The 24023-nt window shown below is 48.8% G+C and overlaps 1 protein-coding gene across 19 annotated transcripts in view; it reads right to left on the bottom strand.

The window, feature by feature from the left end:
• Positions 1 to 5139: 5139 nt before the first annotated feature.
• ZMYND8 (zinc finger MYND-type containing 8) overlaps positions 5140 to 24023 on the bottom strand; it is a 123107-nt gene continuing 104223 nt past the window's right edge. For 13 of the 19 annotated variants that reach the window (XM_040248121.1, XM_040248130.1, XM_040248127.1 and 10 more), the window contains 8 exons: positions 23831 to 24021; positions 19478 to 19558; positions 16766 to 16844; positions 15528 to 15767; positions 13556 to 13713; positions 12360 to 12426; positions 8695 to 8778; positions 5140 to 6870 (listed from right to left, as the gene is read on the bottom strand). In XM_040248121.1, coding sequence (XP_040104055.1) covers positions 6731 to 6870; positions 8695 to 8778; positions 12360 to 12426; positions 13556 to 13713; positions 15528 to 15767; positions 16766 to 16844; positions 19478 to 19558; positions 23831 to 24021 — 1040 coding nt within the window. In that variant the 3' untranslated portion in view covers positions 5140 to 6730. The remainder of the gene's footprint in view (positions 6871 to 8694; positions 8779 to 12359; positions 12427 to 13555; positions 13714 to 15527; positions 15768 to 16765; positions 16845 to 19477; positions 19559 to 23830; positions 24022 to 24023) is intronic. The other 6 variants (XM_040248129.1, XM_040248134.1, XM_040248131.1 and 3 more) reach the window with 1 other exon arrangement.

The raw sequence follows: 24023 nt of genomic DNA, 5'->3' as shown, positions 1-24023 counted from the left end.
CTGGGCCCCGTGTGTCCTCAGCTGCAAAATGCCCCGTGTACATAAGTGACTGGGAATGTGAAAAATGCTGGATAAATGAAGTTCCCTTCTCTTCCTTCATTTCGTCAAGGTGAACCGAGGTCAGTACTCAATCATGTTAACAAGTCACCTGGTGACCAGTTAGCCTGGCCTTGGATTATCTACAGGGCCAGGGAGGTGATGGTTTCCCATTAACATCATGGCCTGAAAAGAAAGCCAGATGGCAACATCAGAGATTCGATCCCCAGGCACATCTCTGGGTGAGAACTGGCTTTTTCAGCGTCCAAGCATTCCTCTTGCTGCTTACCTTCCTGAAGAGGCTGGAGAGCAGAAAATTTCATCTTCCAGACTCCCTTGCAGCCAGGGATCTGAAGCCTTTAAGGGCTCACCCATCAGCTGTGTCCACAAGACACCTGTGCTTGTGCTGAGTTAAGAAAGGGAAAATGGCTGAACACAGGAGACTGGCCTGCAGATGAGTAGGGCCTCCTGATCCCGTGGCAGTGGCTCCCCTGGGGCCCAGGCCTGCAGTGTGGCTTCCTCAGCTGTCCTGAGATTCTGTAAATACTCATGATGTTATCAGCCATACCCTAGGAAATTTGAGCAAACTCAGGGAGACGGTGGAGGACAGAGGAGCCTGACATGTTACAGTCCACTGGATTGCAAAGAATCGGAAAGACTTAGTGTCTGAACAACAGTCAGTCACAGCCAAGCAGGGAAGCAGCTAGATCCAGCCCATGTGGCTGGGGAATGGAGCTAGTGATAAAGAACCCTCTTTCCGATGCAGGAGATGCAAAAGATACAAGTTTCAGCCTGGGGTGGAGAAGATCCCCTGCAGGAGGGCATGGCAACCCACGCCAGTATTCTTGCCTGGAGAATCCTATGGACAAAGGAAGCATGACGGGCTACAGTCCACCGGGTCACACAGAGTCAGACACGACTGAAGCAACTTAGCATGCACACATGCACGCACAATTTATTATGAGAATTATTAATAAGACTTATATGTCAGCATGTGGGAGGAGGTTGAGAAGTGAGGTCTGAACAGGGACTTGTGGAGCCACCAACCAGGCAAACTGAGAGGCCATGGGGTCCATCTAGTCACCAAGTGAGGACAAGGCTGCCTTGGCTGCCGAGGGCCAAGAGTAGAGAAATGGGTCGGGAACCAGTGCCTCTGCAGCCAAGCGGCTGGCGACAGGCCAGGTGCTGATGCCCAGGAGTCGGGAGGAAGACATGGACGCAGCCCAGAGGACAGCAAGGACACGCCGGAGCCTGCAGACAGGTCTGCGGCTATTTGTCACCACATCAAACCACAGCGACCTTGTAAGAGGACAGACTGCTGCTCCCCGTCCACCTTCAAACTCTCTCGCAAGTTACTTTTGGTCAATTTCTACCTGGGAACCAAAGAAACGGATTCTGGGAAATATAGTCCCAGCCTAGCCAAATAAACACAGCGGAGCACAGACTTCTTGGCTCACCAAACCCTTCTGCTTCAATTAGTAGGGTGACTTCTGCTCAGGTAAACTGACCTGACTGATAAAGAGACTTTGGAAAAGTCTTCAGTGGGCAGACTTTTTTGTCAACGCTTTAATTCCCCATCTTACAAATCTGCCCTGGAAACAGCCTGAATCTCAGTTTCCCAGCCTCCCTTGCAGTCAGAATATAAGCATGTGACCTAGGCTTAACCAATCAGATATACCCAGATGGTGACCCAGGCTCAGCCAATCAAATACATCCAGACGGTTCTTGGGCCTCAGCTAGCTACAGCCACATGGAATGTAGGCTTAGCCAATGGAGACACCTACATTGAAAGCAATGCAAGCGGATTCTGATGCGTAGAATTCCATCTAGAGGAAGTGGGAGAGACAGAACTAGTGTTACTAGTGACAGCCGCTGTGTGTGGACCAGTGGTAGTGACAGGAAGGTCCTGCAGTATAATTTGTATATTGTTCATGGCTGTCTCTCCAGCCCTCCCTCCCAGAGATCTGAGTCACTTAATATCCTTTATAAGTTCCTTTCCTGCTCAGACTTACCTATAATGGATTCTATTGTTTTCAAGTAAAAACCTGACGCCCCTCTAACTTCATTTAACCATCAAGTCTGTTTCCCAGCCTAGACAAAGAGGGAAACAATGTCTACCCCCGGGGGCAGCGGAGTCAGAGACATTTTGTAAACTTACCACTGTGCCACCGACTCTGGGCCAGTGTCATCTGAGGGGGTCACGGACCTGGGTCGTGAGTCAGCCAGACTGATGTGAATCCCAGCTCTGGCGCTGACTGACCAGTTTTGTGACCTTGAGCAGATCCCTTTCCTCATCTGGAGAATGGACTGGGATTGGTGCCTGCCTCGTGGGGTTATCATGGAGACCAAAAGACTCCAATACGGAGCAATCTCTCAGCACACAGCTCAGGGTGCGGACGCACCCACACCAGTGATGCTAGAAGGAATGTGAGTGACCTTTGTTTCGCTGGATTAAAGAAAATAATAAAAGAGGCGGTGTCCTGATGGAGTCTAAGATGCAGGTGGTCTGTGAACGCTGCAGTTTAGAAAACATTTACATGTTTAAAACCCAACCTTGACCAATGTCACTGAATCGTACACTTTTAAAAAAAATGGTTAAGAGGACAAATTTTGTTACATCTCTTTGACCCCATTAAAAAAATAATAATGTGAAATACCCAAAGCGGTTATACACTTTAAATGCTATGTCAATAAAGCTTTTTAAAATACCCACCACCCTAGCTTCCCAATTCCTTCTGATCCTAGTTCAACCCCCGCGCCCCCGACCTCTCTACATTCTCTGACCTCATCAACCTCCAGCGCTGAATCCTTCATTCTGGACTCACTCGCCTTCCTCCTCTTCTTAGAAGATCCAGACGCCCCCCTTGGGTCTTTTTTATTTGCTCTCCCTTCTGCCTGGGGTGTTCTTCCAATCAGGCTACAGGCTCTGAGATCCAGCTGCCCATCAGAATCACCTGAAGAGCTTTATGGAGGCCCAAGCCCCACCTCGGAAAGTCAGATGTCATTACCTGGGGAAACAGGGTGGCACCTGGACATTTATTGGTTTGTTGTTTTAAAACTTGCCAGGTGCGTCTAACGTTCAGCCAGCTTTAAGAAATCACTGCCCTACACATCACGCTCAGTCCCCACCCTCTTTAGGTTTCAGTTCAAAGGCCAGCTCTCCAAAAGGCCGTCCCCAATCACACCATTTACCTCCCTTCCGTATCCTGCTTACTTCATTCTGTCCCCCCTAGGATTCTGTTATATACATATCTGACTGCTTCGCAGTGAGAATGTCAGATGGATGAAGGCAGAGGCTGGGTCCTCAGTGCTTGGCTCACACAGGTGCTCAGCACACAGCTGTTGGCAGAGTGAACCTACACCAGTCCCGCCTGGGTCTAGCGCCAGCTCTAGGGGCTGCAGTTCTCCAGGGAGGCCACAAGGTGGCGATAGTACCTGGCTGCATTAAATAGCACTTTGTCAACAAAGGTCCCTCTAGTCAAGTCTATGGTTTTTCCAGCGGTCATGTATGGATGTGAGTTGGACTATAAAGCTGAGCACCGAAGAACTGATGCTTTTGAACTGTGGTTTTGGAGATGATTCTTGAGAATTCCTTGGACTGCAAGGAAATTCAACCAGTCCATCCTAAAGGAGATCAGTCCTGGGTGTTCACTGGAAGGACTGATGTTGAAGCTGAAACTCCAATACTTTGGCCACCTGATGTGAAGAACTGACTCATTGGAAACGACCCTGATGCTAGGAAAGATTGAAGGCAGGAGGAGAAGGGGGCGACAAAGGATGAGATGGTTGGATGGCATCACCGACTCGATGGACATGAGTTTGGGTAAATTCCAGGAGTTGGTGATGGACAGGGAGGCCTGGTGTGCTGCTGTTCATGGGGTCGCAAATAATCGGACATGACTGAGTGACTGAACTGAACTGAGACCCACCAGGCCAGCTGGGCAGGGCGGGGCGGGGCGGGGAGGGGATGCCCATCCTGCCCTGCGCCCGGCCATCGCTGAGAGACAGGGGCAAGAACCACGGCAGACAGCGCTGGGGTTCTCCCTCTCCTCCTCGTTCCTAGACTTCGAACAACTGAGCCCCGAAAACACTCCACTCAGACTGAAGTGTGAGGAAGAAGGCCCCGCTGCCCTGTCTGAGCCTCCAAGTCCTCCCCCTCTTACCTGGCCACTCACTGAGCCCTGGATGTAACCTGGGATGACTCCCACAGGCCCCTCAGCTAGCTCATGGCTGCACACGAGGCAGGCCTGCTAGCCATACCTGAATATCCATCAACTGGGGGCTGTGACACGCACTGTCACCTTCCACGTGGCAGGCTCCCACACCCACGAAGAACAAAGAAGCTCTCGTACGGTCCTCTCTAAACCAGTCCCATTCCGTTCCTTTCACAGCACCGGCCAGGGATGGCCTAAGGGGCCAAACCATGCGCTGCTCTTGTCCAGCCATGATGCGTGTTCACATGTTTAAAAGATTGAAAAAACAAAACCAAAATTACGGGACACATGAAGCTGAAATGACCAGCGTGTGCCTGGGCAGAGTCAAGGTCAAACGTTGCCCACAGAGCTCCTTGTAGTGCAGGCTGCCATCCCGGACACAGAAAGACAAACTTACTTCCTCCCGGAGAAAGCAACGGCACCCCACTGCAGTACTCTTGCCTGGAGAATCCCATGGATGGAGGAGCCTGGTGGGCTGCAGTCCATGGGGTCGCTAGGAGTCGGACACGACTAAGCGACTTCACTTTCACTTTTCACTTTCATGCATTGGAGAAGGAAATGGCAACCCACTCCAGTGTTCTTGCCTGGAGAATCCCAGGGATGGGGGAGCCTGGTGGGCTGCTGTCTACGGGGTCGCACAGAGTCGGACACGACCGAAGCGACTTAGCACTGTTCTTCCAAGACTGATCCAGAATTTCCCTTCTGTCTCCATTTCTGTCAGTAAATCCCCAAGAACTGGACTTCCCAGGAAAGCTGCCAGTGGGGGCCATTATTTATAATGTGGAGAGAGGGGTTCCTGACCTTGTGTGGACCCATCTCCACGTTTGGTCCAAACCTGACACGGCCATCCTGACCAAAGGGAAAACTGCAAATTCGAGGACGACCAAGGCATTTTTCGAAAACAGTTTAATTTAAAAAGGGTGAAGAATCTGAAAAACTTAAGGGGTGGGGGGAACCCAAGAGAGCATACCGCGTGAGTCCACTGGCTCAGTCACAAAGAAACACCATCATCAAAAAAGATATTTAAGTTTAATACAAATTTTATACAAAGAAAATGTGAAAAAATACTTCCATATGCTAAAAGCAATTATGCTTCACAAATAAGGCCAGCTAGGCTAGGTTTTTTTTTGTTTTTTTTTTTTTGACAACTGCAATCGACAAATGTTCTTTTCTGTTTTCTTCTAGGACTCTCTTTTTTTATTTCTTCTCTAATATGGGTAACTAGCTGGAAACTGTACAGTTCGCATCCTCTTATCAACAATGAAGAGAAAGGAAACGAGACTAAAATGTACAACAGAATGTACTGGAATGATATCGTACAATTGACTTTTCTCATATACATACATCACCTTTTTGCTTTGTTCAATGCTTCTTGTTTTACACAACATACAAAATGATACTACAGCGTACGTAGTGTGACAGACAGCACGGCGGCGTCCTGCTTCCCCTCAAACTGCCTTTGTTTCATGCTGACATAAAAACGTAAAATTCCATCGTATAAATATTACATACATGCTTCATCTCAGACTCAAATGTCCTCTCCGCGTGCGTCTCGCCTTTGACTTCTCACTTCCGTGAAGCACGGCCATCTCTTAACAAGCGGGTGTGAGTGTCTTTAAAGCAACCACAAAGCAAAGAAAAACTCTCTGTTTCGGAGCTTCTGACTCGAACACTTTCTACAGTCCTCTCTTCTGCAAACTGAGCTGAGCGGGGCTCGTTTCTAGTTAATCTTCTGTAAACAAGGATGTGGGTTTTTTTTTTTTTTTTTTTGTCTTTTTTCCCTTTTATAGGAGTAGAGTCATCGTGGAAATCACATAAAATTAACGAGCTCCTCCGTGTGTCCTTCTGGTCCAGAGAGCTTGCCTTTTGTAACATGATAACGTAGTATTTGAAAGGGGCCAATGGGTGCATGTGATGTTGTCCACAGCAGCACCGAATTCTGTGCTGGAAATTCCTGATCCCAATGTGCCGTGTACAGACATACGAATGGAAACCGCTCACGGGGCATCAGAGGAGGAGGAGCTGTGCGCCCCAAAGCGAGTCCCGCGCCCTCTCCGCACCCCTGTCACAGACGGGCTGGCTGACCATCCTTTCTCCAGCATTCAAACATTCTTTTTGTTGTTGGGCGTGTTTTCTGTTTTTTATTGTTTTCTCTTTTTTTTTTTTATAAGTTAAAGTCAATACAAATATAAAAAGGGGAAGGTACTCTAGGCTCGATGACATCCACAAATTGTACATTATTTACATCTAAAGCAAAGGTTTCACGTGGGTGGAACAGTCCCCAGTCAAGGCTATCGCCGGACGTGACGTAGTGTGGGCGGCCCTCTGTGCTGGGTGCAGAGGCCGAGTCTGAATGGCTGGCATCCTCCAGGCTGAGGGTGGCAGTCTTCTGGTCTCACGTTTCTTCGCGGTTTCCGGTCTCCCTGGTGTCTGGGTTTTTTTCCCTCCACGGGGCGGGCAGCTTGTGTCCCAGCGTTTCCCTAGTCCCAGAAGGTGTCCAGGCGGGACTCTTTCGGGATGAGGCTCTTCGAACTGGTACCGGCATTGTGCTCGGAGCGGGCTGACCCTCGCTTCTCCTCGCTGCCGCTCCAGCAACTGGATTTACTGCTCCGGGAATGGTCTGGGGAAGGGGGGGAAAGCCAAGGGGAAAGGGAGCTTTAGCATCCAGGCCCACCCCTGAACAAGGGCAACCATCCCCTTCTACGTGATCCACACCTGCCCCCCCAGGAAGCCACCTTCCCCTCCCGACTCCCCACAACACACAGGGGCAAAATCCTGCCACCGTTTACTGCCCTGCATTTATAAGGATTTAACAAGAGCTGGTTGGAAAAACAGGAGGGCATCATGCTCAGAGAAAATAAAGACAAGTGGGGAAAAGGTACTAATTTATTGAGGAAGATGTTTCTTGTGTGCCACTTGAGACCAGGCACCCTTGCCGCACAAGCAGACACCAAGTACCCCCATGTCCTTGTTGCATCCGACCTTGGCCACTAAAAAAGGCACTGAAATTTGGCGTTCAATCTACTCACTTCTGTTAATGGGGTTTCTTTAATTATTGTACAGGCAACTTGAAAAAACAGACTTACACCTAAACCAGCCAAAGGAAAAGGAGTGAGGACCAGAATGGTTAAGCCCACCTGGCTCCCAGTAAGGACGAGCTTAAGGGTCAACTGCAGGATGCAAGAACCAGAGTGAGACCTAAGGGAGCTTCAAGGACCTGTGCGTTGTAAGGAGCTACATTGTGGATGAGTAAGACGTGAGGACACTGAAGGACGAGCCAAAGGAGGTGTCTGTCCAGCTGGGAGACAGTCCAGCCTGCAGGCTCCGCGGGACGGCCGACTCGGAGAGACCCACCAGCACGTCACTGAGATCCCATCATATCCTAGATCATTTCATTTACCACGTTCAGACAGATTGGGACAAAACTTTTTTTAACTTCTTGAGGTGGGATGATAATATTTGATCGAAAGAAGTCGGCTGTCAAGCTCAGAGACAGAATCGGAGTGAGGGAGCAAGGGACCGGATCATCGCCTAGAAGGGTGACCGCTCTTATCATCGCCTGGTGATAGAGGCATGTGTGTGGTCCTGAGCTCTCTTCTGGAAGAGATGCAGCAAAGACAGTGATAAGGATCTCCCAAGTCCTGGATTCATTCAGGAGGGAATGCTTCCTCGTCACTTGCATCTGTGACCCAAAGGAGGCGCTACTGTGGTGGGCAGAGCTGGGGTCTGGGGTCGAGCTCTCTTATGGTCCTGGAATCCACCTCTTCTTACACGTTCTTCCCTACTTGTGATACCTACACTGTTGTTCCTCTGGAAGGTCAGTGATGCAGCTGGTCATCTCAACACGGAAACTCTGACAACAAGGCAGTCAAGTCACACTGGAGTCTCCCCAGCTCTGCTGAAGGCAGAGACCAGCTGGGCAGCAGGGCTTAGCTTACTTAGCACAGAAGCCGCATCCCAGAGCCAGGCTGGCCACCTGAGGAACTGCAGAGCCGACAGGACAGGGCGTGCTGGCCGGTTCAGCCGGTCACTGCAGAAGGTGTGACTCCAGGACTCATCATGGGAAGACTAAGGATGAAGCCCCTTCAAGAAGCCAGATCGGGAATTCCCTGGCAGTTCAGTGGTTAAGACTTGGTGCTTTCACTGCCAAGGGTAACAGGTTCAATCCCTGCTTGGGTAACTAAGATCCCATGAGCTGCATAGCATGGTAAAAAAAAAAAAAAGAAGAAGAAGCCAGACCATCTGTCCTGGCTCTCTAGTTTCCTACTGCAGTTTCTGATGGCCATCAGAGGCACAATGAGGAAGAAACCAGGCAAAGCCGAGACCCATGAGAACAGGAGAAGACACGCCCACAAAGCAAACACACACAGACACACACAAGACGAGCCCTCCGCCTGCCGGGAAAAGCTTCCCGCTGGCTGCCGTGAGGCGGGTTCATACTTACACTTCTGGGCTGGGTAGTTGGGGTGCGGCTGGTGGTCTGTGGAGGTTGGGGCAGAGGCAGGTTGCTTGTCGCACCTGTTGCTAACTGGAGAGATAGCACAGGCCCCCTCAGAGTCTGGCAGAGAGCTGAGTCCGCCAACCCCACGGGCTCGCTCTCCTGCTCATCAACAGGCTATTGGTCTTAGCACGGGGCGGGGGGTGGGGGTGGCTGCTGGGTCGATATCACCATTTTCCAACTCAAGGCATTCACAGGAGACTAAGGCTTTTAAAAATGCATATTAAAACCATGAACAGGATCCCTGGACACAACACGAGAATACAGGTGGAAATACAGCATACAAGGACATAAAAGCAACCACGTGAAGCCATCAACTCCCAGAATTCTGACAGCAAATTTTTCTCGGAACCACTAGCTCTACCAAGAACTTAATTCAGCCAGGGAAACGGGAGGTGCCGGCCCTACCACACTTAGGTGGGAAGGCTCCACCCAAGGAACCCAGATTATTTAGGGCAAGCATAATCACAAATCTACTGCCAAGGCTGATGACAGATCAGAAAAGAGAGGGCGATGGAGCTGTGCGTGGTGAGAAGGACTGAGGGAGGAGCCACAGGTGAGCTTCAGTGGGGCACTCCTCAGCCACAATGGCAGGACACCAACATGGAACTGGCTGAAATCCAAGAGCCCGAAATGAGTGACAGGAAAAGTGTCTCAATAAAACAACTGTCACGGCGAAGAACTCGGCAGGGAAATCGCTGAAGATACGGATACAGGGAAAAGTAAGGCTACACAGAGATGGAACAGCATGACCGTAATGATGGAAACTCAGATGATCGCCTGTCAACCTTTAAGAGAGCCAACAGCTGGAACTGAGAAGGACCAACTGAGAATGCACACGTTCTCCACCTTGATGATGGGCAAGTCAGAGCAGGGAGATGGAAATGGCTGAATATGACAGTGGAGGAGAGGTGAGGGAGGCGATGAGCACCAAGAGAGGCGTCCAGGGGCACTGCTTCCTCCACCTGGAGAACAAGGACAAAGGAGTCAGTGTTGAATTGGACCAAGGGAACCCACAGAGCACATCCAGCAGTGACAGGGTGGTCTGGGAGAGAGGGGAGAAGAGAGGTGGTTAGGGACCCCGATTTTCATCTTCTAGAGCCGGAAGTCAACAAGCAGTGTCTAGATAAAGTCGAGAAACAGAAATATGGGGAAACAAGTTATTTACAAATAAGTACCAGATGCAAAAAAGACAGCCATGGAAACTGGGACAAGGAATTTTTTTCCCTGTTCGATTTTCTCTGACTAGTCATCCCTTGGTATCAGGATAGTACAGCGGATTCATTCCAGGACCCACCATGAATACCAGATTCCATGGATACAAAGTCTCATGGTCAGCCCTCCATATCCACATCCACAGGTTCAACCAGCTACAGACTGTGTAGAACTGTATTCATTATGGGGAAAAAAAATCCACACAGACGTGGACCTGCATGGTTCAAACCCATGTTGTTTAAGAGTCAACTCGACAGGCAGGCATCACTTTAAAATCTTAAAATGAAGAGACAAGTGAACAGGAGAGGCCCACGCCCACCCCCAGGAAGCTCCTGTCTCCTATTCAACCTTTCTCCCTCCCGACTAGACCCTCATCTTAACCAGCCAGGTTCCAGAAGCCGATAAAGAACATAGGAACCTCCATGTTTTTGCAAAGCCCACTTTTCTCCAGATTCCTTCTACACTGTCAGCGAGCAGCAAGCACTAACAGAAGCCCGGAGACGTATGAGGAATCAGAAAATGAGCTGGTCTGTCTGCTGTGACGACAACCCATCAGCCAGATGGCTGTGAAGCGCGAACAGGGGGCAACGAGGAGCCGTGAGCTCCCAGTCCTGATCCAGCCTCCAGGGACCTCTGGTTCAGCTCCCTTCTGCCCCCGCTCTAGAATAACACTGCAGCACTCCCTAGAAAATGCTGACAATTCGGGATCTCTCCCTCCCTCTCCCTCTAGTTATCAGACTCCCTGGGATGGTCTTCTCCCCACTCCACCCTCCACACCAACTCCCCAGCAACTTGAGCCTCCCTACCTCCTCTCTCTACCCTCCCTTTCTACTCCCTCGCACACCAGGGTGCTTCAGGTCGGGGGTCAGCCAGTGACGGCCCACAGGCCAAATCCAGCCCAACACTTGCTTTTCCAAGTGCAAGCTCACTGCAGCACAGGCCCATCTGTTTACGTGCCATCTGCGGCTGCTCTCATCCGACCACGGCAGTTCTGATAAAAGACGGTGTGGCCCTCGAAGCTTCTTCTCTTTTACTCTCTGGTCCTTTACAGAGAGTCTACCAACCCCTGGGCCAGGGAACACCTCTTCCACCTCACAAGTGGGAGATGCTGTATCTCCCAACCGCCTTCCTGCATGCAAGCCTCCTTGTCCCACCGGATTCCATACCCCACAGCATTGCTGATCTTCCTAAGGCCCATTAATCTTCCCACATGGATGCCGCCACTTTGCTGCTCCGAGACCTCAACAGCGGCCCCTGCTCACAGCAGTGTTTTCCCCAACTTGAACCCTTCCCCACGCCAAGCACCTCTGCAGCTCTGACACATCCAAAATCCTACTTACGGCTCAGCTGATGTTTCTAAACTCACTCTCTACTTAAGTCGAACAGAAACTCTTGTATCACCACCAAAAGCAGGAACGCATAATACCTGCCATACACAGCAGGCAACTCCACAAACCAACATAATGAGACTCAAACTGCAGCAGGAAGCTCTAGGCGAGTGCCATGCTGCTGAGGTCTCGAGTCCGCTCTGCCTTTGTTAAAAAGAGAAGCTAGAAGAAAGGATGAGGAAGACCTCAGCTCCAAACTCAACGTGTCCTCAAAATGCAATCACAAGACCTGAGTGAGAGTGAGAAGGGAGCTGACAGGTGGTTCAATCATAATTCCATGCCCAGTTCATAATCCCCCTGAAGTCAGCTCATGCCACCACCCCTCTTCATGTCCCCTGAACCTAAACCCCACTTCCAGTGCCACTGGGAAACCTCCAGCCACCCTAACAAGGGACATCACTTCTTCCTCTATGTACTCAATACACAGAAATGAAAAAAAGAAAGTTTGGTTTTCAACAGAAGAGAATGATCTAGAAGAGAAAAAGACCCTGGCTGGAGCTGAAGGACCCTGAAAGCAGCAGAACAGTTCTCACTGAGGATGAACCCTTTTGGAAGGCCTTAAAACTGGTTTGAGAGGGGGCAGGGGAAACACCCACTGGGCTAGAAGACAGCTCAAACTCCACAGAAGAGAAGAACCAGAAAAGTTAGCGCCAGCCTGCCAGGTTATCCCTCGAGAGGCAAGATTTCTACAGAAAGCTCATCTACTAGAAATGGTTTTTTTTCCTCTTAAGGCTCAAGAACACTCCTCCACGGAATGTAGTCACTGGGACCTCAGGGACAGTTTCACACAGTTTCATTCTGCTTGGAGAAATGCCTCAATGCCGCCTGCCCAGCCACTCCTTCACTCCCTCACTCCTGCTGACCGGCCAAGGGCGCCCCCGAGAATCCCTAAGGAAACCCAGTTTGCAAACCACCGCCCTGAACCCTTCAGGGTCTCCCTGAGGACATGGCTCCCCTCTGCCCGTGCGGAACATAAAGAGCACATTCACCCACCAGGGGGCAACATACCAGAGCCTTGGTTGGAGCCTAAGAGAATGGAGGAGGGCGTCTCCCTGGAGCCAGAGAGGTCGAGGGTCTAGAAACACAAAAAGAGAGAGATGGAGGCAAGGCACTGGGGTCAATGGAGCCCTCCCAGGGAAGCCCCAGGATCCATGGGGGTGCTCGTCACGGCCCCGCCAGCACCTTCATGCCCCCTACCTGGCGTGCTCAGGGAGGGGAGGCCAGGTCAGCTGGGGTGGCCCTACCCCTGTGCCCTTTTCTGGCCTGTCTCCCTGGATACAGGACTAAGAGGGCCCCTTACTCCACTCTAGAGCCTCAGCGTCAAGAATACTGTTCCTCAACTGCCCTCTCTCTGACCTACTCCCCTCTCCAGATTTCTACCCTATCACAAAAGAAGTACAGCTGTCCCCCAGGACCCAAGGTGGAATGGTTCCAGGAGCCCCCAAGGATGCACAAGTTCTTTATATAAAATGGCCCAGAAGGATGAATATAACCATGCCTTTGTATCCGAGGGTTTCGCATTCACGGATTCAACCAAACACAGAATGGCATTTTGGCAGGTTGCATCTGCAGATAAGAAATCCACGGATACGGAGGGCTGACTACATATTACACCATATTATACTGATTCACTTTTATTTCACAATAACCTCTTCCTAGGCAATACTATCAATGAAATCAAAGAGGTTTGACTTCTGGGATGACTTGATGTTTTCCCTAATACACATGAAGTAAAACCATAATGACTACAAATGTAAAAAATGACCAACGTGTCATCTACAATCGTGTCATCTACAATAATGTCTGCATACAATCCATATACCACACCCTGGGAAAACAAGAGGTGCAATCTCTGTGTCCAATACGGCAGCCACCAGCCCCCCGTGGCTATTGCATTTAAATTAGTTATTACTAAATTAATTTAGTAACATCTGAAATCCAGGTTCTTGGTCACACTGGCCACAGTTCAAGTGCTCAACAGTCACCTGAGGCTGGTGACTCCCACAGGGAGATACAGGACACTCCCATCATCACAGAAGGTTCTACTGGACAATGCTGGCCCTCAACACACACCTGGGGAAAAGGAGCCCTGCAGAGACCCTGTCGCCCCCACCTGCAGCCTAAAGACAGACTCGCCGTGGTGATGGGAGCCGGGCAGGTCTGAGATTCTGCTTGGCCCCAAGGCGCGTGGGACGGATACTCACCGAGCCACCGTCCTTGCTTTTCTCAGCTGGCGTCTCCTTCTCTTTCGAGGCGCTACTTTCCGTGGGGGCTGCCTGAGTGCTGGAGGAGGCGCCCTGGGATGATTTAGTTAGTGTTTCTGTATTCACCTCAGGGTCTGCTTCCTGCTGAGGGGCGGTAGCTGAGGGCAAAGGGTGACAGTAGCCATGTATAAGCCGAGCATAGTAGCGCCCAGGCCCGCAGGGAACCCTGCTCCGTGCAAACCACCACGTGTTAAGAGATGCCAGCCAACCCCACCCAGGGCACAGCGCTGGCCCAGAATAGCTGGACCGGAGCCTTCCCAGACGCAAGAATTCCAAACTGTGTGTGAAGATATGTTCATTTTTCAGAGTCTGTGATTTAAGTTTTATTAAATCATTCTGGAGACAAAAGCATGTTCGTGAAGCAAACAGCCTAGTACAGCTGTTCCAATTACTCATTTCATAATTTCTAATTTTAGACCAGTGTTCACTTCATGAACTCGCTTTCACCCTGTAACAGCAGAGTTGAGAGGTTTTGACAGACCCCATGGGCCACAAATCCTAAAACATTTATTCTCTGGACCTTCATAAAAAAAGCTTACCAACCCCTGCCTAGAGCTTCTCGAACTTGGGTCATTCATCTACTACCTTTGAAAAATTTGCCAGTCCATTGATACATGCCCTTGTCATATTATTTATGTTATTTGCATTTAAATAAATTCTTTGAAGTGGAGACTTTTACTTCTAAACACAGAAATCTAATATTGGCCATAAATAAGCGCTAACTGTAAAATATTACTGCTGCTAAGTCACTTCAGTTGTGTCTGACTCTGCAAGACCCCATAGACGGCAGCCCACCAGGCTCCCCCGTCCCTGGGATTCTCCAGGCAAGAACACTGGAGTGGGTTGCCATTTCCTTCTCCAATGCATGAAAGTGAAAAGTGAAAGGGAAGTCGCTCAGTCGTGTCCGACTCTGTGCGACCCCATAGACGGCAGCCCACCAGGCTCCCCCATTCCTGGGATTCTCCAGGCAAGAACACCAGAGTGGGTTGTCCTTCTCCAGTGCATGAAAGTGAAAAGTCAAAGTGAAGTCGCTCAGTCGCGTCTGACTCTTAGTGACCCCATGGACTGCAGCCCACCAGGCTCCTCCGTCCATGGGATTTTCCAGGCAAGAGTACTGGAGTAGGGTGCCATTGCCTTCTCCAAAATATTACTAATAAATATTATTAATAAGTTCTAACTAGACGGTGTTTCCTGCTAGAGTCTCCTGGCCTGGGATCTGCTCGCTCTGCATTAGAAAGAGATTTTAAAGACAGATTAGTTCTAAACCAACACTTTGCTGTTCATGAAGAACTGGTGATTGTTTGAAGCCTTGAGTCCGGGGTGGGCTCCATGGGGGCGGGGCTGTCCTGTGCACTGGAGAAGGGGGTAGAAGACACACTGGATTTGAGTGTGTGTCTGCTTAGTCGCTCAGTCATGTCTGACTCTTTGTGACCCCATGAACTGAAGCCTGCCAGGCTCCTCTGTCTGTGGGATTCTCCAGGCAAGCATACTAGAGTGGGTTGCCATTCCATTCTCCAGGGGATCTTCTCAACCCAGGGATCGAACCCAGGTCTCCTGCATTGCAGGCAGATTCTTTACCATTTGAGCCACCAGGGACGCCCACATTTGGTTTGGGCAGAGACAGATATTGCCCCCAGAGACAGATATTGCCCCCAGTGGAGAACCACAGCAAGCCACAGGAAACTGAAGTCATCTGGGCTGTCATTACAAGCTCCGTTCACACAAGGGAACGCCGCCAAGGAAACCAGAGGGTGGAGACAACGGAGCCTGGGGACTTGGCCACGTGTCTGCCTGCTCTCTTGTGTGCAGGAGTCACTTGTGGTGAGTGAGCATGGCAAGTGTCCTATGGTCCACAGGGGGCCAAGGGCCCGTCCGGCACAGCCTGGGCAAGGGGGCGCTCCTAAGGCCCTACCTGACTGGGTGCAAGACTTCATGTGCTCGGGCCAGTGGGCCTGCTGGCAGGGGTAGTCACAGTAGCTGGTGTTCCAGCAGCAGTAGAAGATGGCCTCCTTCTTGCAGTTGGCGCACCACTGCTTCTTCTTGGTCTCGTCCACTGCCTGCTGCTTCTCCAGCTCCAGCTGCTTCTTCACCTCAGCAATGAGCCGGTCCCGCTCCTGCTCCAGGCTCTGCCGCATCTCCGCCATGGTCAGCTCTGCCAGGGGAGGGGAGGGGAGGGGACGCCAACTTCACTCCCCCATCCCGAGCCATGGGCTCATTCACAGCAGGTCAGAGGGTGGATCCTAACAGCTGTGAATCCCTGGCTTGGGGATGTCCTGGTCACGTGAGCCAGTGCAGAGAGTCACCCAGCCTCCCTGAGCTCCAACGTCCTCATCTGTAAAATGGGCATCCACCGAGCCAACCTGAGGAACTATTTGTAATCAGGAATGTCAGGTCCCTAGGATACTGATAATGGGGCCCCGTGGGGACTCCGCAGGAAGTGCGCACATAAATCCTCAGAACAATTTTCACTCAATTCATTTTGAAATTTATCATTCATATAAGCTTTTTTTTTTCTATCAAGATACTTATACAACACCTATGATCTTAAGCTTTTTTTTTTTCTATCAAAATACTTATACAACACCTATGATCTTAGGCACTGTTGTAAACACTTTATAAATATGAACTCTTTTAATTCTTAATCTTAAGGAGGTGTCTACTACTATAATACCCATTTCACAGATGAGGAAACTAAGGCACACAGCTGCTAACATGGGCAGAGCTGGGGCTACAACTTGGATATATTTCCTTTTGATGTGTTTAGTGGCAGTGGATCTAATCTGCCAGACAGGACATCAGGACTGATCATTAGGCTGACAGGACAATTATCAAACTGCTCAGGCTACTGAGATGTCTCTCAATTTTACAACAGGTCAGAGCTCACAAGCAGGAGCAGCCACCACAGCTGTTGGGATGAACTGGTTGCTGATGGTGTTGGTATTTGGAAGAGAGGAAACGGGGTTCCTGCCAGCTCCTGCTTCATATCTGGTTTCTCCAGGTTAGACTCCCCAGGATGCTGTGTTCTCCCCAGGAATGCTACATCCCCCTGGCCTACTTTTGACCCAGTTCACATCTGGGCCCAACTGTAGACACGGTAAGAAGTTCCTATCCAGAACCTTCATCAGTGCAGACCAGGTCAGCAGCACTTACCCAAGTTGTGTTTCATTTCCGAGAGCTCCTGTTGGTGCAGCCACTGGAGTTTCTCTATCTCAATCCTCAGCCTGCGGATCTGTAAAGGGACAGAAAGACTTACAAAGCGCATCTGGGTGCCTATTGCCAATAGGGCTCAGAAGCTCCAGCTCTTTCTATGCGTTAACGTCACGTGCTGAGTCAAAGGGCGGGCAGCCTGGTCTCTGCTGGCCTCCCCCAGATGGGTGCCAGTGAGTTAATCCAAATTCACGAGAAATTCTGCTTCAAAAAACCAAATACAAGTGATTCATCTTTTCTAAGAGATACTCCAGGAAAAGCCATTTAAAGCGAAAAAGAAGACCAGATTTTCAAAATAAATAGTACAGTGAGTCCCCTACATACGAACAAATTCCATTCCTAGAGCCCGTTCATAAGCCCAATTTGTTTGTAAGTCCAACAAAGTTAGCCTAAGCAACCAACTAATACAATTGGCTATATAGTACAGTACCAGCTACACCACCGCTGCTTTTATGCTTGCTTCTGGACATCCTGTCTTTGAGATAAAGATACTGTAATACTGCACCCTATACTGTAAAGCACGCAAAGCACAACCGCTTGCAGAGCATGTATGCACGTGAGGACGTGCGCCAGACACAGAGGGGGTACGCGAGTGACGACGTGCTCCAGACACGGAGGGGGTACACGCGTGACGACGTGCGCCAGACACGGAGGGGGTACGCGCGTGACGACGTGCGCCAGACACGGAGGGGGTACGCGCGTGATGACGTGCGCCAGACACGGAGTGGGTACGCGCGTGACGACGTGCGCCAGACATGTGAACTAACCTACGTGACTGGACATGCAAACATTCGCGTCTTTGAAAGTTCCCAATTTGATGGTTCACACGTAAGAGACTTACTATATGAAATAGCTTTGAGCAGGACTTTGGCCTAAAAAAATTAAAAACATCCTAAAAACAGCTTTATCTTTGACCTAAAGTTTTGGGTGGGGGCCATAATCATTCACCTGAAATCCCAAAGTTTAACCATTCTGGAAACCATGGGGTATTTGGGGTGGAGGGGAGGAGGAGTATATTTGGGGCCAAATTCATCTGGAGAGAAGAAAATATAAACCCAAACTGAACTGATACAAGGCTGCTGACAGTGTTTAATCATCGCCATGGTTCTTAACTGGGATGACTTTTGCCCCCCTCCTCTGTCTATGACACTACAGTGCCTGGAGACATTCTGGGTTGTTTCTGGCATCCAGAGGGTAGAGACTGGAAATTGTGCTCAACATCCCAGACGGACAGGACGGCCCCCACCAGAGCGAAACATCTGGCACCAACGTCAGGAGCTTCAAGGCTGAGAAATTCTGATTCTTCCAACAGGGTGGGAACAATCGTACTGTATCACTGCAGAAATGCTGCCTCTACTTGTGGAAGGGGGCTGTATATTACCTCATTAAAATCTGGCATATTCTGACATGTGTCGAGACCCAAGGTTTCAGGTAACCCGACATCAATTAAATGAACAAAAAGGAATGAAGTATGACGACAGGTCAGGGTGAAGGAGAGGAGGTTTTTCTAAAAACAGCATTTGGCCTTGTTGTTTGACACCCCAGCATAATCATAAAGACGGTCATATAGCAAAAATACCTAAAGAGATTCATTGATTTTTCTTGGGACCTCCCTGAAATCTTTACATTTGCCCAGCTCTCTCAGAATTTCCCTGGCAGTCCAGTGGTTAAGACTCCACGCTCCCAATGCAGAGGTCACAAGTTCAATCTCTAGTCAAGGAACTAGAATCCTATAAACGGCTCAGTGTAGCAAAAAAAAAAAAAAAAAAGCTGAAGCACACAGTTCTCTGTTTAGGCCCATCAGAGCATCTTCCTGGAGATGTTCCCCTCTTTTTCCGGGTGCCAGCCTCACTCTGCCTGCGCTCTCACATCAATGGTTCTATGTGAGGTTCCCCTCACTTTCCATTGTGACTTTCAATGATCTCAACAAGTCCTGCCAACTGTCATTTCCCCAAGGGACCCGTTTGCAGCTGGCTTGCACCGACATTATCCTAGGAAGAAAATTCAGGGAGGCTTTTCTTTTAAAAAAAAAAAATAATAAGTGGTCACTTCATAAGTGGACATTTCCATGTTTTAACCACTCCATTCTCTAAGTAACCGCCTAAATTGAGGAAGTTTGGGATACTACCTCTTGAACACCAAGATCACTTGAATAAAAAAGTCCAAACTTCAGGAGATGACGAAGGAGCCAATTTTATATGGGGCCAAAATAACTGGTTTCTATTTCGCCAGTGGGTCAATAACTCAGGCTTTGGTTTTGGCTGTTTGGTTAGAAGTGAGGTGATCGCAGAGAGCAGGGTGTGTCTCCACAGCACCAGCTTCCCAGCCAAGTGAAGAAATGCCCTCAACACCACCATCAAGGCAGAGCAAGCCTGGGGACCGGGGCCAGAACCTGAGAGGGGTTTCCAGAGAACTTCAGGGCGCCCCCATATCAGCCCAGAGAAAACACCCTTAGCAAACAGGGAGTGAAGAACGGGAGGAAGGCTCAAGGGAGAGGAGACACACGTATACATACAGCTGGTTCATACTGTTATACGGCAGAAACTAGCAACACTGTAAAGGAATTTTACTCCAATTTTTAAAAACTTTAAAAACTATATATGAAACAGATAACAACCACAAAAAAAAACAAGAATGGCATGTGTCACCTCTGACCTCAGCTATTGTGCTTCCAGTAGTGTTCTTAGAAAGATCGTTATATATTTCCGTCATCGTGCCTTTTATTGCATCCATCATCTGAAAAGATAAAAAGAGAAACAATTTGAGTGATCAACTTCCCTGAGACTTTTTCTAGATGACATATATCCAAAATCTATCTGTATGCAGCAAAGGAAACCATAAATAAAACAAAAAGACAACCTTCACAATGGGAGAAAACATTTGCAAATAAAGCAACCGATAAGGCATTAAAGAATTACTCTCCAAAATATACAAACAGCTCATGCAGCTCAAAAAACCCCCAAATAACCCAATCATAAAATGGGGGGGGGGGATCTAACTAGACATTTCTCCAGAGAAGATATACAGATGGCCAACAAACATACGAAAAGATGCTCAACACCACTGATGATTAGAGAAATGCAAATCAAAACTACCATAAGGTGTCCACCTCACAGCAGTCAGAATGCCCATCATCAGAAAATCTCAAACCATAAATGCTGGAAAGAGGGTGGAGAAAAGGGAACCCCCCTCCACTGTTGGTGGGAATGTGAATTGGTGCAGCCGCTAAGGAGAATTATATGGAGGGTCCTTAAAAAACTAACAGCAGAGCTACCGTGTGAGCCAGCAACCCTACTCCTAGGCATGTATCTGGAGAAAACCGTAATTCAAAAGGAGGCACGCACCCCGGTGTCCACTGTAGCACTGCTGACGATAGCCGGGGCTCGGACAAAACCTAAAGTGTCCATCAACAGAGGAACGGATACAGAAGATGTACCTATATACAACAGAGTACCGCTCAGCCTTAAACAAGGCACGGAACAGCGCCATTTGCAGAGACATGCGCGAGCCTAGAGACTGTCACACAGAGTGAAGTAAGACAGAAAGAGCAAAATACTGTCCAATATCACTTCTATGTGGAATCCAAACAAATGGCAGAGATGAACTTACTGGCAAAGCAGAAACAGAATCACAGATGTAAAAAACGAACTTTCGGCTACCAAGGGAGGGGATGGGTGAACAGGGAGGTTCAGACCGGGACCGACATACACACACTACTGTGTATACAACAGACAGCTCATGAGAACGGACTGCTCAGCACAGGGGACTCTCCTCCATGCTGAGGTGACCTAAACGGGCACACAGCCGCTGAGCCCTCCCACATCACAGGAAGGGCGGGAAGGGACAGGAGACCAAACCAGGCCTCGGCCCTGGCCCGGCCACCGCCAAGACGCCCGGTGCCGTGCAGTCTGCTCCAATTCAGCAAGAAAAGAGGACAAAGCGCACCCTTGGATCTGATGCCTGAGATTTGTTCCTGCCATCATATCTTGCCATCTACAACTCTCTCTGAGCCCCAGGCATAAAACAAGGATAACAACAGTGCCCCCTTGTACGGTATGTACAAGGATTAAATGAGAAAAAGAGGAGACTGTGGTTCCATACCAGCTGAGGAGTTCATAAAGTAATACCTGTTTTCTTATTTTCACAGAAGAATTAATTCTCAAGGACATGTGATCACAAAACTGCTGCCAATCCCCAAAAGAGTAACCCCCAATTCACCCCCAAAATAGGCGGAAAATGAATAAAGTATCTGCTGAAATATTAGTTCTCCTCCTTGTTGCAGGGACCACAGGGGTACGTTGCCAGCAAAAACACTTTGTGCTTTATGGTCAGCCATTCTGTACGGGCCTCCCTGCTCAGGTCCATTTAAAATATTTCAACGAAATTGCTTTATGAGAAAACTTTAGAGAGTGGATGAAATCCAATACTTTACTAATGCCATAGTTACATTCCATTTTAAAGAAATCATGAATTTGTGGACTGACCTTTGTTCTCACTTCCAAATATAGCAAAGAACTCAACATTAATAAAAAGAGCCCTTCTGCCAAAACACACAAATCTGGGTCTTCAACTCTGGGTCACCTCAGACACAAGCAAGTTCACCAGCTCCAAAACTATGTTGCTGAGTGTATTTTCTTAACTGCAAAGAAAATGCCTATCAAAAAGTTCATTCCTCAATTCTGCTCCATGAGTAAGGGGGAGAACTGTAGGAGATGGAATAAAAAGGGCTGCAGGAGTGGAGAATACTGGGCTTGGTGTGAACACCAGCCTGAGCTGCGTAGCAGCCTCAGTTTTCTCACCTGTAAATGGACAACTTGGACCAAATCAACAGAAGGCGATACAAGAAATCCAATCAATGGCAAGCAAACGAGAAGCCATGTGGGGGGACTTCCCTGGTGGTCCAGTGGCTAAGCTTCTGCACCTCCAATGTAGGGGGCCTGGGTTTGATTCCTGGTCAGAGAACTAGATACCACATGTGAACTAAGAATCTGCGCACCACAACTAAAGACCCGGAACAGTGAAACAGATAAATAATTTTTTTAAAAAAAGCTATTTAGGCAATATCAGACATCTTAAGTCAGTAAATTTTAAAAAGTACCCTCTTTCAGTTCTCTTGAAATTCTACAACAGATCTTGTTAGGAAGAAAGTCTCCTCGTGGTACCATTAATTCTTTTTTTTGAATATAACTTTATTTATGCATTTATTTCTGGCTGTGCTGGGTCTTTGTTGCTTCACAAGCTTCCATCTAGTTGCAGCGAATGGGGGCTACTCTTCAGCTGCTGTGCAGGCTTCTCACTGCGGTGGCTTCCTGTGCTGGATGGAGAGCACGGGCTCTAGGCACAGGCTTCGGGAGTTGCCGTTCCCAGGCTCTGGAGCACAGGCTTGGGGGTTGCGGTGCATGGGCTTAGTTGCTGTAGCGTGTGTGGGATCTTCCCGCATCAGGGATGGAACCCATGTCTCCTGCATTGGCAGGCAGATTCTTTACCAACAAGCCACCAGGGAAGCTTGCATTAATTCTTTAACACTTTCATGTGAATCACTCCTTTTAACAGAAGAAAGATGGACTTAGGCTTCAAGCCTTGAAGAACAGGATCTGGTGAGTTTAGACTTAATTTTACTTCTATTATGTCACTATAAATAAAAATATGAAGCCAATCCTAGTTCAAGGTGATGAACAGGTAAGACAAAAACCCTGAGGATGCAACCATGCCTAATAGTTGAACCCTTCCTGTTCTGAAACTCAGGGACTCAATAAAAATTCTTGTGTTTTTATTCAAAAGGGGGGGAACAGAAATACTAAATAAAGAGATGTTACCCCAAGACTTGGGTTTTATCTCTTTAGCCACACTGACTCAAGCACGGTTGCTTTAAAAAGCCACATGTAAGAACAATAGGTTTGTGGACACTGGACAACTGTGGTCAGCAGGCCTGATGTGAATTCACAAGTCAGCTCAAAGCCGGGTTAAGCGGATACTCTAGATCCTGGCTGCTATCATTCAAATGCCAGGTAGACATTCACGGATTATGTGACCCTGGACAGGTTGTGTGGCCTGGCCAGTTCCCAGTGTGCTCATCTATAAAATGGGTGTGAGGACGTCCCTGGCAGTCCAGTGGTTGAGACTCTGCCTTCCACTGTGGGGGGTATGGGTTTGATTCCTTAGTCAGGGAGCTAACATCCCACATGCCTTGCAGTCAAAAAACCAAAACATTTTAAAAGAAGGAAAATAAAGCAATATTGCAACAAATTCAATAAAGACTTTAAAAACTGTACACGTTAAAAAAAAAAAGGTACTGATAAGAAGCCCAATGAGAAGTTAGGCAGCAACCTGCTTTCATTCTACAACTATGTATCAAACACTGTTCTACGCCCCAGCAGAGAGCAGAATGGACTCCCCTGGGAGCTGCAGTTCTCGTGGTGATTTTCACTACATGGGTTCTACAGACATGAACCTGAACATCACTCCAGAGCACCTGCATTTGACAGCAAGGAGAGCTGCAAGCTTTACTTGCCCGAATTCAACAGTGAGCATAAAAGCACTTGGCAAATTGAGGGAGAAGTGGAGAGGAGGGCTGGGCTGGGGGACGGGATGCATTGGGAGTCTGGGATTACCAGATGCAAACTATTATACACAGAATAAACAAGAAGGTCCTACTGTATAGCACAGGGAACTACAACCATTATCCTGTGATAAACCATAATGGAAAGGAATATGAAAAAGTCTGTGTGTATATAACTGAATCATTTTGCTATACAGTAGAAATTAATACAATATTGTACATCACTTATACTTCAACAGAATAAATTTTAGAAGAGAGAAGGCAAAACCTGCACAGAGAGGGTGCCCACAAGTGAACACAGAGCAGGGTAGACTGCCCAGCACACCCCTCCACAAGGAAGATGCCGAGAGGACAGGCGAGTTGGAAAGGGACTCCACCACTTCCCAGTCCCCTTTAATTCCTGGAAAGATCCAAGGCTGGTCCTCCCCACTCCCGCAGCAGGCACTCACTTTGCTAGTGTACTTGGCGATATCTGCAGCGACATCAGCTGAAGCGGTGGCGATGGGCAGGTCTGCGCTGACCGAAGATGCGAGCGTGCTAGTGGTCCCTGAGCTGGTGACCAGGGGCGACGACTGGGTGCTGGTCACCAGGGTGATGGTGGAGGTGGATGGGCTCTGTGTGATCTCTTTCTGCTGGACAGCT

The sequence above is a fragment of the Oryx dammah genome, unplaced genomic scaffold, assembly GCF_014754425.2.
Source record: "Oryx dammah isolate SB20612 unplaced genomic scaffold, SCBI_Odam_1.1 HiC_scaffold_10, whole genome shotgun sequence".
Lineage (NCBI taxonomy): Eukaryota > Metazoa > Chordata > Mammalia > Artiodactyla > Bovidae > Oryx > Oryx dammah.
Note: the sequence above shows the minus strand (reverse complement) of the source record. Positions and strands in the feature narration are given on the sequence as shown.